The sequence below is a fragment of the Phalaenopsis equestris genome, unplaced genomic scaffold, assembly GCF_001263595.1.
Source record: "Phalaenopsis equestris unplaced genomic scaffold, ASM126359v1 Scaffold000202, whole genome shotgun sequence".
Classification (NCBI taxonomy): domain Eukaryota; kingdom Viridiplantae; phylum Streptophyta; class Magnoliopsida; order Asparagales; family Orchidaceae; genus Phalaenopsis; species Phalaenopsis equestris.
Window position 1 is genome coordinate 3,877,128 of NW_018164644.1, and position 14,513 is coordinate 3,891,640.

Sequence of the window (14,513 nt, forward strand, 5' to 3'; positions counted from 1 at the left end):
AGAAGTCGTCAAGACGAACACGAGATGGAAGATTCTAGAGAAGGTCAGAATATGAGGAGTCATCAAAGGGGCTCTAGAAGATTCCACCACATTCAGGAGAGAGCAAGAAGGGAAAGCTCTAAAGAGGATCTAAGAATAACCTAGAATGTTCTAGAGTTATTTATGTACATAAGAATAGTCTAAGAGATAGAATATTATATTGTAATCTAGAAGCTTCTCTTGGATATTGTATAGTCCCACATTGGCTAGATGAAAGGCCAAAGGCATGGAGGAGGCTATAAATAGGAGCTCCTCCCCTCATTTGTAATTACCCAAGCATTGAATCAAAGCATTCTAGTATTCAAGTGCTAATTATTCCTTTCTCTCTATTATTCTTCTTAAGAGTGTTTGGGGCTCATAAGTCCAGTGTTGTGAGGGGTAAGGCTGATTTAGTGCTAAGAAAGAGCGCTAAAGCCGCACGGGTGACTTGAGGAAAGTTAGTCCGTGACATTTTGCTTTTATTTGTATCACCTCGACAACCTGCTTAACGATAAACTACCTCTCATTTAGGATACGATGATTTATCCTCTACCCTTACGTCTTGGATGTGCTTTGATGTATTGGGATTTCCCATCTAGCTGATTTAGTTTTTTTACAGACTATGTATTTCGATGAGTCTGTTACCCATGTGGGGACCGTAAAAGACCCAATCTTTGACCCATGACTTAACAGGAGCTTTGAAAGCATTGGGACATTGCCCTGTGAAATAATTGTCCTTTGATAGCCCTGTGTTAGTTGTCATTACTAAAGTAAGCAAAGCTCATTTGGATCAAGAGTATTTTTGGGCAACCCCCAAGTTGTTATTAACTAAGTGGGATATATTAACTTGGGAGCATTTTGAATTCAGAATAGACAAACACATCTGAATCTCTGGTTATGGGCATTTTACGTAACTATTCTTTAACAAATATTAGTTCAATGTGCCTCCGCTCGATCTTATTTGTGCGGACATATTTGACCTATCATTGCGAGGTTTATCACACACAAGTTCTATATGTTTTCTTTCTCTTTGTTTGTCTTCTTCATTGTTCTTCTAGTTCCGTTCTTCTTCAGATATTCTTATGATCCAAAAGAAAGACTTATTCAGAAAATGGAATTATACGACGATAAACAAGCTGACGACTTATTCAAAAATAAAAAAAAGAAAAAAAAAACATAACATGTACTTGCAATTTTGGTGTTCGGTTTTTGGAGCGATATTCTTCAATAATTAGCCAAGGAATATTTTAGTAGTTCAAAGATGTGGGTGGCATCGTGCCTTGCCTCTTGTTGTGTGGTGTGCCTACGAGGTGTGCTTCTTAAAGGTCGGAAGCATTGGCCAACGTTATGCCCAGATCGCTTACTGCAACCTCTTTGGTCTCTCACTCATCGTCTCATGGATCCTCCGGGAGATCGCTCCTCCTTGATTGGAGAACTTTCCATGGATCAACCACTTTTCCAAGACGCTAGATAGAGAGTGGTTCGAGAAGGATGTGGTTCTGCGGGTGGCTTGGAAAACTTCTTTTTCTTCACAATTTTGGCTGCTTTAATGATGGGGATTAGGAACCAGAAAGACCCGCGTGATCATCTACACCACAACGAGTGGATGGTTAAGACTTTATGTTGTCAGGATTTGTTTAAGAAAACCTACTAACAAGAATCTCAAGGGAATCCGATAGACCCATAGGTTGTGACGTGACAATGTAGGAACCCCTGGGAAATAACTCACATGGAGCTCAATCATCAATCCTCAACCAAAAGCTCACGACTCAGGGAGCTGGGGAACCCACCGAGAGTTAAATCGTCTGACAGTCTCTGCATAAAACGAATCAACAACACCTTGTCGACTTCACAGGAGCGACCAAGCAACTATACCCGACCGATTTCATAGAAATATTTACTATTTCTCGTGTTATATTCTATGTTAAACAAATATATTCTTGTGTGTGTGTGTGTGTGATGTTATGTTGTGTTTGTCAAACACAATATCAATATAAAAGCTAATTGCAATACTGTTAGTATATCAAACAATAATATAAACAACTATTTTAACATAAAGTCATAAATAAAATAACATAATATCAAGTGAATGATTCATATCATGTTTTATAGACTTATAATTTCTCCTCTCCGGCCTTATATCTTCACATCTACTCATGCATCCACTTATTCATATTTTTATTTGTCTCATTATATCTTCATATTCACCTATATATATTCACTTGTTCACATATATTTATAAATATCAAATACTCTTATAAATGATTATATAAATACAAATGCCATTATAATTCCACATGAAAGCACAAAATAAAACCACCTGACCTCATGAACTAATTTATCTTTTCTTTTTTGGCATGTATAATTATAATACAAAGTGTATAAATATCATATTCTTTATAGGAATATCTTCAAATATGGTGTAGAATGTCTAATGATCAATATATACAATTGTCATAAAAACAAAAAAAAAATATATTGGGTAAATTAATATACATGATAAATAATTATAATTCATACAATCATTTATATGCAATATCCAAAATAATATTTTTATGCTTTTATTCTTCTATAGTAAATTTGTTTGAGTTCAAAATACAAACTAAAATGTATAGAAGAATATATAATAGAAAATGCCTTATAAAATTTTAAAATATATATGCCAATATGTTCACCACAATTTATTATATAACATATTCTATATATTTTCCTAGATTTAAACTTATTTAAATTTTAACTAAATAAAACAAGAGTTGTAGAGTAAGAGTTTTAATAAGCCTAATATCAACAAATTGAGGTCTGTTCGTGTTTGGCTCATAACATGACCATTCACGTTCAACTCTATATTGCTCAAATTAATTTGTTAGGAGCTCAAAACATGCTTGTTCATTTGTTTGTCAAAATTGATTCAAATTCACTTGAACACAACTCATGAGCCAACTCCCATGTAGGCGACACTGAGCCAATTGGCTTGAGCTTGTACTGTTCAGATGAGATTTTTCCTGCATTTAAACAATGCTAAGGGTATAAGTAAAGTAACTTCAGAGATGTGGGACTAAATAAAATGTAAAAGTAATATGAAGCATGGCTTTGTTCTTTCTTTTCTTTTGTTTGGGCATTTATTATGTATTTGCATATTTAACACCAAAGCAAATATATTTCAAATATTATTATCATTCTCTTACGCATTTATTATATTACTAATAATTAGCTACATATAATAATAATTATTATTTCAATCTTGATAATCTAATAATCAATTATTTTATTTAGACATTCAATAAAATAAATAAAATAATAATAATAATGAATTAGTCCAAGCGAAGAAGAAATTCAAAAAAATGATTTTGGACATTGTGGATGGAACAACCATGTCATGTGGATTAAATTACGAAGATCCTTCATATTATGAAATTTTATATTTTTATTATATTTTATTTGCATAAATGATATAAGTTTAGCATTTTAAACGAAATTTATTTTTTAAATGAAGATTAAAACACGGCGAATGCACGCACATCGGCACGTGCACATAATGTATTATCATATCTAGCACTTAATATTTCATATATATATATACACTTAACACTTAAGAATTTAACATCATGTCAAAAATATCATAATTATTAATTTCAGAAATACAGCTTTTAATGTGTGAGTTTATGGCACTAATGATGATAAGTGTAAAAATTTAAGACTTAGATGTGTAAATAAATGAATTTTATAGGGCTTTTATGCAAGGGTGGACAAAAGTAGGTCTAAGGGAGGGGAATTGCCCCCCTTAAATTCATATTATTATTTATATGAGAGAGCAAGTTTGTCTTTTGCCTATCTTAAAATATTATTTTGCTCTTGATTGCCCCAACTCCTCCCACATTTGGCCCCCCCCTAAAAAAAAAAAGGTTGGTTCCGCCCTTATTTGTATATAGATTTCCTTAAAAAATTATTTTTACCAGTTCAAGAACAACTCATGTTTGACTCGCTAAGTTGCTCATGTTTGAATTGTTCATTAAATAAATAAGCCAAACTTAAATGTTTTTGTTAAGCTTGAATTATTAACTAATCAAATACGAACAACACTTTGCTCGATCGTATTCTACTTGTTTTAGCTCGAAATAAAGAAAATATATAAATTATATATATTATTTATATAATAATTTATTATATATATTTATATCTAAATTAAAATAATCACGGCTTGTGTGATATTACAAAATTTATTTAAAAAATAAAAAATACATATTGAAGAATATTTATTTAATATTAACAATAAATTAAAAAATATTTTAATCATGTCACGGCCATAAGCTAAATTCAAAACAAAAAACCTCAAGAAAGTGGGCCCAAAAGAGGAAGAAGGAGTGCAATTTAGTACCTACAATTGCAATACTCAGCAAGATTTTCCAAAAAATAATACCAAGAGATGTACGAAACCAACCTCTTTTCTGAGAGGACAAACTGCCCCCCAAATGTAGTAAAAATTCGAATTTGAGAAAAATCGATGCACTATTTCGATCTGTGGCGGGAATCAAACACGAAAAAAAATGCACAATCACTTGTTTAGTCTCACATCACCAGGAGAACTTTACTTACACCTTTAGAGGTCTTCAAATGCAAAAAATCCCTCTTTTAAGCACTAGTCAAGTGGGCCTTCTCACACTACCGTTATAGCTCTTGAGCTCCAATTTGAGCTGTACACGAGCTTAATTTGAGCAAACCGACCTTGAATCGAGCCATATGCAAACAAAATTTTTATGGAATATTTCGAACACGAGCCTAGCATGAACAAAAAAAAAATGAATGAGTCGAACGCAAACAAGCCTTATGCTAGCTCAAACGTTCACACCCCTAAACGCTCAAGCGTTCACACCCCTAAACGGAATATAAATACTGCAAAGGGCTAGCTCAAGCTCTGCTGCTGGTTCACACCCCTAAACGGAATATAAATACTGCAAAGGGGAAAAAAAATTACAAAGTTTAATATCCTGCAATAGAAAATTATAAATGAAAAACTATTAAAATGGAAGCCAATAGAGCATATTTATACACATTTCCTTCGGGTTCTCAGCTACTAAGTATTTTGTAATTAGTCCTGCAATAGAAAATTATAAATTGAAGCCAATAGAGCATATTTATACACATTCCCTTCGGGTTCTCAGCTACTAAGTATTTTGTAATTATACTATTTCTTAGTGCAGTTTCATGAAATGCACTTTAACTGGTTCTTTATTATAATCTAAAAAGCGAAACCAGAAGTAAAAAATTGAAACAAATCTATAAAAATTACATTTTTAATCCAAAAAAAATAGCAATGATGATAAATAAAATATTATTCTAAAATAGATGATAACTTCTTAAATTACAAATGTCAAGCTATGAATTTTTTTTTTTAAATCGAGATCCAAATCCAAAATTTTAATATTTAAGCTTAGCCGCGCAGGATAGACGCTCCAAGCACCTAATTCCTCTTTGTTGCTACTCTTTACCACGTCTCTCTCTCTCGATCTCTCTTTCCCATGAAGCGATTCCCTGGATTCTTCATCGCCCCCCTCCTTCTCCTCACTCTAATCTCCGTTTCCTACTTCCAATCCAACTCCGACGGGACATGGAAGTATCCTTTCCGCTCCTCGGACCTCCTGCCTCTTCTCCCCTCCTCAATCTCGTGGCCGATCCTCCGTTCGCTGCGCAGCGCCGTCGACCTGCTCCCGACGTACGTCGGCGTCGTATCATCGCCGGAGACCAAACTACAGTGGAAAGGTGCGTGCTTTTACAACAACACGGCGTGGATGGAGTTTCACAATAAGAGTAAGTCGCCATACGGCGGCGGAACTCTCCATATAATGGTTCGTTCTCGAACAAGTTTCTTTTCTGTGTGAAGTTTTGGTGGAATCGGGAACTTGATTTTTTATATTTGTCTTTTTGCGGGAGAAAATTAGGTTTTTGGTTTTATGTTCATAGAATTTGATGATCGGGCAAGTTAAATCAGCACGTGGGTCTGAATTATTGATATCAATGCCATGCATCTTCCAGAGGATTTCAGTGCTTTTTGAAGATTTAGCTCTTTGATGCTATTGGATTAGAAGGCAGCTGCGTGTCTATTTGAGCCGTCCATTTTTTAATCATTAGGGATTGCGTGTCTAATTTTTTTAACTGTCATGAAGTTAATTTTTCTCTGTGTTCATATTTGATTCAATCAATGATATCATTTATATTTAGTTAAAGATTTCGATAGTACTGCTTAGCTTCTGTCATCTTGATTAATTACATTGGTTATAGTACTGATTCATGTGTAGGGATTCAACTAAATTGAGTAATTTATGAAGGTGGAACCAATTAATTTCTCAAAAGCTGAAGAAATTTATGGATCAATTCATCTGGCCGGATTTTGGAAGCTGTGTGCTTTTTGTAAATACATTCTTTAATGACTTTCTTCATGATACTTTGAATGAAATTTTAAGATGAAGCATTTTAATTGGGCAATAAGTAATCAGTGTTACCTGTTAACTAAGCATTTGAAGTTTTTTGAGGAACATAAGAACTTTGGAATAGTTTTTATTTTTTATTTTATTTCAAATTTTTATAGCATCACGCTTTGATTCTGCTCTACCTGAATTCTAAAAAAATAAATTTAAAAGAGAAGAAAATAATGAATATTGTTTGTGTAAGTTGCCATAATGAAGAGGCTAAACTGAGAGCTGAATGGTTATATCCTAAAGGAATCTGAGTCTTGATAAATTTTCAGCGTCTTCTAATCTGAAGTTTTCATATCCATTTTCTACCTGTATTTATCATCTCGTACAATTTCTAATGCAGAACCATCACTTTACTCAATACTCAGTTTTCTAGTCCAAACTTTCAAATGTTCAGAATATACTCCAACATTCTATTTTTTATACTTTTGTCCAGGTCAATAATGCTCATAGCTGGACTTGTATGGATCTTTACGTTTTTGCAACTCCATATCGCGTTACGTGGGATTATTATTTTTTGTCTCGAGAGCATACCCTTGAGTTTGATGAGTGGGAAGGAAAAGAAGAGTATGAACATGTAAGTTTATGAGGAAAAGTTTTTTATTTTTAACTTTATATGGATGTTGGAATGACATTTTTATTTCATAATTGGTATATATTCAAATTGTGTCATCAGGTAAAACATCATGGCGTGTCTATCTTCCTCATGCAATCTGGGATGTTGGGAACTCTCCGTGCTTTGTGGGACGTTTTCCCTCTATTCACAAATACGGGATGGGGTGAGAACTCAAATCTCGCTTTTCTCAAGAAGCATATGGGGGCAAAATTTGAGGAACGACCCAAACCTTGGATATCGAGCATCAATGTTGATGACGTTCACTCGGGTGATTTCTTAACTTTATCTAAAATCCGTGGCAGATGGGGTGGTTTTGAAACTCTTGAAAAGTGGGTGACTGGTGCGTATGCTGGTCATACTGCTGTTTGCCTAAAGGATTCTGAAGGAAAACTTTGGGTTGCAGAATCTGGACATGAAAATGACAAGGTTAGTGCCATATATTAACACTAGAAATTAAATTTTTTATTTGGGAAATTTAACTACATACCCCAAAATTCTTATGTATTTACATATCTAACACCTAAAGTTTGATATTTACACTTACAACACCTTGCTGTTGTAAACCTATGCTGGAAAGGTGCATTGCACTTTTAAAAAGATGGTGATGGTGATAATTTGGACTTGGTGTTAAAAAATTGAGTGGTATGCATGCAAATATGAATGTGTAGGTGTTAGATATATAAATAAATAAGAATTGTGTTGTCGGTATGTAAATGCCCCTTTTTATTTTCTTGGTTCATAATGTAATGAATTTGACAACCCCAAAATAGTTGGGATAAGCTTAATGATGATGATGATGATAGTGCAATGGATTTTCTTAATTAATTTTCTTTTAATGGCATGCATTGCACTGGTAAATAGTTTTCACTTGTTGAATAATTATCAGTTTGTTTTGAACTGAACAATAATGTGCCAACTTTCAGAAAAAAATTAAATATTTAAATGTTTATATGACATTCTAATGGAAGCTTAGAAGTATGGAGTGAGAGGGTTTCATACAACATTGTCGAAAACTTTGAAAAGTGGTTGATGTGGTCTCTCATCCTGTTAATGATATTAATGAAACGAAAGTTGCTCAGATTGGATTGCATTTTGAGGTCATCAATAGAGCATTCAATACCACTTTTCTTGAAAATTTTTTGCTGTTTTTTACTGATATATCCTTTGTGCCTAGTAATGGTTTATATCTTTTCATTAGCTCATTAAAAAATTGAAATGGCTATAACAAGTCGTGGGATCAAGATTGACGCAATTTACCAGGTTTTATATGATATTTATGCATAACTTCCGTGTAATTTAATATGATGATCATACAAATTTTTTACAGGGTGAAGATGTAATTGCTATATTACCATGGGAGGAGTGGTGGGATTTTGAATTGAACAAAGATGACTCAAATCCGCAAATTGCATTGCTTCCACTGCATCCTGATGTCCGTGCCAAATTAAATGTTACTGCAGCTTGGGAGTATGCTCGAAGCATGGATGGAAAGCCTTATGGCTATCACAATATGATCTTCAGTTGGATAGATACTCCAAAAGATAACTACCCGCCACCAATTGATGCACATTTGGTATGATATGCAATTTCTTATTTTTCAACATATATTAGTTATGAGTATAAACATCAAAATTCTCCATAAGGGAAGGATATTTCTATAAGTTTTACACCATTAAACGTTTGAGTGCTTTGACACGTGAGCAGCATTATTGCACTCTAATCTTACCATATTTCCCATATTTGTTTTCTTTTTGTCTGTTGAGGAAAACCTGAACTGCATGATGTTGTATATATTCCTCTTTAGCATATAAAGTTGATTGCATGTTATCATTCTTCATAGGTTGCTTCTGGTATGATAATGTGGTCTAAAATTCAGCCAGCTTATGCTGCTAATATGTGGAATGAAGCCTTGAACAAACGGATTCAAACTGAGGTTTGTCTCTATCTTTTTATTTTGTTGACATAATACTGAAAGTTCAGAATCATTGAGGTGGAAAGTTATGAGATTTGCGTATTGCTGATTTATGTTGATTTCGTACATGATACATAAGCTCATAGCCATGGATATAAAGAACTATTTCTTTATTTCTTTCATTATTTTTTGTCATATGCTTGGTTATCCTTGGACTGAAGTTTTGGGGAAAGAAATACAATTTGTCATACATCAAAACACTCAAAGATCAAAATTCACAATCCACCAACTCTTAGGCTAAACTTTTGTTTCGTTGGATGAGAACCAGAAAAAAAAGCCAAAAAATAAAGTAAAGATTTTCAACTTCAGAAGAAAATTAACATAGAATTAAAAACCATGCCACGAATATGATTCACGCTGCAAGTAGAAAAGCCCAATTGTTGTACATTAACAACAAATATATAGGGGAACTAATACATGATTATCTTCAAAGGACTAACCCTACTATATATAATATCATGAATAGAAGGAAAACAAGCAACCAACTCCCAATGGGCTAAATTTCTAATTATGTTCATATTCATAATTGATTTTATACTCATATTCAATTTCAAAATTGGATTTTGATTCTTGCCTAGTTTTAGGTTTAGGTTCATGTGCACATTCTAATGTATATGCAAACTCAGATGCAAAAACCACATATATATAAATTCAATAGTCCCAGACTATTTACAAGGGGTCATTTTAGTATAAAGTCTATAAAAGTGTCATGTTAGTCCCCATGTTTTTTAAATTAAGGTTAAATTAATCATCCACGGTGATTGTTTCAACCCATATTAAAAGAGTATGTGGATTAAGGTGTCATTTTTATACTCTGATAGTAAAATGCCCCCATATAAATAATTAGGGTCCTATTTTGACAAATTACTTGAATTCATATTATAACTATAAATCATTTTTTTAATCTCTGTTACTTTGGAAGTGACACGCTCAATGACCTGAATACAATGATAAGTGTGCAATGGCTGTTGCACTGGCCCCCTGGTGAATTTTAAATAAGCAAGGAATCTTACATTATGGACCGGTGCGGGTGAAAAAGTCAAGTCCATGAAAATAGTATTAGCATATGAACTTATAATATATATATATATATAAATTAATATATTTTATTATATATAGGAAGATAAATATTTTATGCATCCAATAAACTAAATGAGTTGAAGAAAATGCTAAGGAGATTGATAGTTTATGTTTTAAGCTTTGATATTTAAGTAGGAGTCATAATAGTAATGGTGTAGGCGTAATTGTAGATAAAAATTTGAAAGATAATATTGTATAAACTAAAAATTATTATTGATATTGAGATTCTTAATATTATAATTATTTATGCTCCTCAAGCAGGTTTAGATATATATTTAAAAGAAAAAAATTTATAATGACCTAGAAGAATTAATATAAAAGATACTTCTTGATTAAAAAAAAATTATTAGAAGAGATTTAAATGAATATGTTGATAGAATGATAGAAGATTTTATAAGCATGCTATGATTTTGAAGTGATTAATGAAGAAGATAGGGTCATATTGAATTTTAGTTTATAATTTTATTATTGTTAATAATTTATTTAAGAAAATAAATATGCATATTATCATTTATTAGATTGAATCCAATATCACTTATTTGATTGTATATGATTCTTGTATTGATGTATTTTTTATAGGCTTTAGAGAATTAAATATGCCTCAATAGATAAATATTCTATGAAGGTTCCTACGGTTTTGGGTAGATTGTAAGTTAGTTTATTTATAATCTTTCGCTTCACGCCATTGATGAAACATACAGTGGTGATATAATAGTTTAGATGCAAAAAATATTTAGCTTTAAAAGATGTATATCATGCATAATATTCAAAAACAATATATTCTCTTTGTTTATGATATTTAAATTATTCATTGAAGCTGGTTTCGACATTTTCCAAATGTCAAAGATTTCTTTTTATGTTTATATTTAATATAAACCTATGTTAATCTTATTTCACTTATAGCATTAAGATAATTTTTTTGAATATATTCCGCTAACTTTTTTTTAATAATTTTAATTCATTATAAATTAAAGTATAACATTAAAATAAAGTTTCTTAGCTGTTAAGCTAATTTGAATGTTCCCAAATTTCATTGTTGGAAGTCTTAACTTGACTAGCTTAAAAATAAGCCCAGGAGATTCCCAGTGTGCATTATGTTGCTCTTATGAGCCCATGCCATGCATTGGGTTATTTTGATGAAAATAAACATATGTGTGTAGATTTTAATTATTGATACTTAGTGATTTCAAAATTAGATGATTATATAAACTTTGGATCTCAAAGATGCATTATTCAATTAATTAGATGATCAAGTTATTTGAAAATTGATCAAGAAATTTAGAAGATGATCGATGAGCCATGAAAGATGCTCCAAAACATTTTTTGGTGCTAAAGATTCTTTAAGATCATTAGGTTTATAATTGCAAAATGAGAGGTCTAACTCAACCAGCTACTGACAAAATTTATGAACTCAAACAAAAAGAAAAATAAATATTTTAAATAATTAAATGTGTTATAAATATGATCAAAATTTATTTTAATTCATTCATATAAAATTTTGACAAAAAATCAAAGATACCTCAATTGCAAATTTTATAATTTTGATCGATAATTATGTAATTAAAATGCTGTTTTAAATTATTTTTATTTTATAATTGAAACAAAAATAAATTTTAATTTTAATGTCACTAATTTTATCTTGTTTCATTCATGTAAAATCATATACAATTTGCACTCTTTGTTTTTAAAATTATTTATAATGTGAAAGCTTAAAGTTATAATTTATATTATTTATTTATAAGATTTTATTTCCTTAAATTCCATACAACCTGATTAATGCTTCAATTTTTACTTTGCATAAATGGTTTGTAATTTAAGGTGTAAAATTTTAAATTATGATATATTACTTTTATAGATTTTTGTTATATAAAACATAAAATTTGTGAATGAATTTTTAAATTCCAAAAGGCTAAAAGACTTTGCTTTGTATCATATGACCATGTTATAATGACATGTACTATAATCAATCAACTAACTTTTACATTTCAAATAGCTATATAATTCCATACTGCTACTTTGTTTAAATGATTCTTGGTACTACAAACTTCAAACAGCTATGAGATTAGACTTATAATATGAGAGCCATATAATATTGAAGTAAGGTAAATACTATTTTTAGCTCAAAATAAGTCTATGGTGCATGAAATATTTGTAAAAATATCTCAAATCTACCATCTCATATTTTCTTTTAAACAAAATTCTTTATTGAGAAAATATTGAGTGATCATCAGCAATTTCTCTAACGCTAGAGTTCATGTAATCCACATTATTTGCAGGCATTTGAAAGTTGTTAGAGCAATCAACAAATATACAAGATTGCTCTAATAGCCTGCAAATTTTGTTAGATCAAAATCAATATATTTTACATTTTTCTTTTTTTTTTCTTTCCTTACGAAGTGTTAGAGAACTTTTTTAGCAAATTATAAAATTTTCTGTAAATTGAGTGTTTAGATAGCTCCTTTCCCGTCAAGGAATAGCACAAGTTTTAAAAGCTTTTTCTTCCCAAAAAGGGGGATCTAGAAGGAATTAGATTAAAATACTAGAATATACTGGAGGGTGGAGGTGGGAATGTTGGTAGGGGTATAACTCATAAAAATTTTGCATGTTGTGAGTTTTTAATTTTTACTTCTATAATTTTCTTAAATCTACTCCCTTACAAATCAAAATTTTATTCCCCGACCCTTCTATTTATTTATTTATTTTTTTTAACAAGTCTACTTATTTTTAAAAATGCTTCAGCTCTGTCTTATTGTCTCAATCATCAATAGCAGATCCATTCATTTTATCACACAGGGTTCCCTTGAGGAACTGTAAATGCACTTTACAATAAGGCACCTTTTTGTAGATAATGTCTCATTTGGCTATTAGAAGGACCGCATTAGTCAAGTTTCAATAGGATGAGCTTCTTGCCTATGGAACATACTAAACTAAAATGCAATTCCTCCAGTAAAGTAGTGGCTGGAGGAAATATTGAAAAGCCATTTTCGGAATGGAGACTTAGATGAGAAAGTTTTGCTATTTGGAAGACTATGGGCCCGTTTGGGGCAGCTTATAAGTGCGGGCGGCGTTTTCAAAACGCAGCCGTCACCATTGGTTCGTGCTTTGGTTCGTGCTTTTTGTCAGCTTATTTGAAACTGTGTTTGGGTTTTTACACTAAACGCAGGCCGTGAGCCGACCCAACGGCCCGCCGCGGCCGGCCCGCGGGCCGCGCAAACGGACCCTATGTTTCATGCTAAAAAAGTGAAACAATGTACGGGAAAATGCAAATACATTTAAAACTAACAATGCATTTATTAGCCAATTTTTAATTGTGTGCACAATAAAAAAAGAACCCCCACCCCCACAAAAAAAAAAGAAGGCTTCTATAAAAGTTATGGAACAACATGCTTTCAATGCACATCCAGTAAAATTGCCTACAATTGGTTGTTATAAAGAAAAAAAAAGGTAATAAAAATTATAAGAAAGAGAAAAATCAATTGAAGTATGAGAGAAAGAGAAGGTTTTATAGGTCAAGTCAAATGGCGATCACAACAATATTTCCTCTAATGATTTAGATAAAGATGCAAATTTCTGTCTTACGGTTCGAGAACAAGACTCTAATGCTTTGGAACGCTTTCATTCAATGACCAATGAAGCTGTGTGATACTTAGAAAATAAATGTTCAATGCACATAATTGGAGATAAAATTAAATTTTATCATTGGAGCTAAGAGATGGTGAATATATCATATTTTGTGGCATTATCATAGGAAAAATTATTGAGATTAGATTGATTTGAAAGAACATTTCAACCATCGACAAGGCCTTGTTGGTCAATTGGAATAACACCTACACATATCAATTTTTTTAGAACATTAATTGTACCTTGATCCTCTAGTAAGCAAAATTCAGTAGCTCTATCCACTATAAATGTAGAGTATATAACTGTAGGTGGTTATGCTGCCTAAGTTTTGTGGCTAAAAGTAACAATTAGACGATTTTAGTATGTATATAAATATAAATAAGAAAAATACACTAGCATCTTTCTTCAAAGCCGCAATATTGTGAATAGATAGAGACATACAATTGGCCCAAGCTACAAGTGTAAAATCAAGAGAAGACGCAAGCAACCGAATCTTTTCAATATGACGGCATCAAAACACGTGAAACACAGCGGCAATGTTCCCATAACAGCATTTTGTGACAACGTTCAGTCACAAGTCTTTAGATAAGTAATTAACCAACCAATAAGCTGTCGGCACTAAAAAGTAAGAAAGGAGATTGTTTGGGGGGGTCGCCCGTAAGAAGCTGTCGGCAGCCGGAATCGAAATCCCGTCGCCCGCTTCGGAAGGACTTTTTAATTTATGTATATATATATA

The 14,513-nt window shown here is 31.9% G+C and overlaps 1 protein-coding gene across 1 annotated transcript in view; it reads left to right on the plus strand.

Annotated features, from left to right (window-relative positions):
• Positions 1-5,459: 5,459 nt before the first annotated feature.
• The window catches only part of LOC110022804, a 16,544-nt gene continuing 7,490 nt past the window's right edge, over positions 5,460-14,513 (plus strand). The window contains exons 1-5 of the mRNA XM_020721916.1: positions 5,460-5,861; positions 6,925-7,065; positions 7,165-7,530; positions 8,432-8,677; positions 8,945-9,037. Of these exons, the coding sequence (XP_020577575.1) occupies positions 5,535-5,861; positions 6,925-7,065; positions 7,165-7,530; positions 8,432-8,677; positions 8,945-9,037 (1,173 nt within the window). The 5' untranslated portion in view covers positions 5,460-5,534. The remainder of the gene's footprint in view (positions 5,862-6,924; positions 7,066-7,164; positions 7,531-8,431; positions 8,678-8,944; positions 9,038-14,513) is intronic.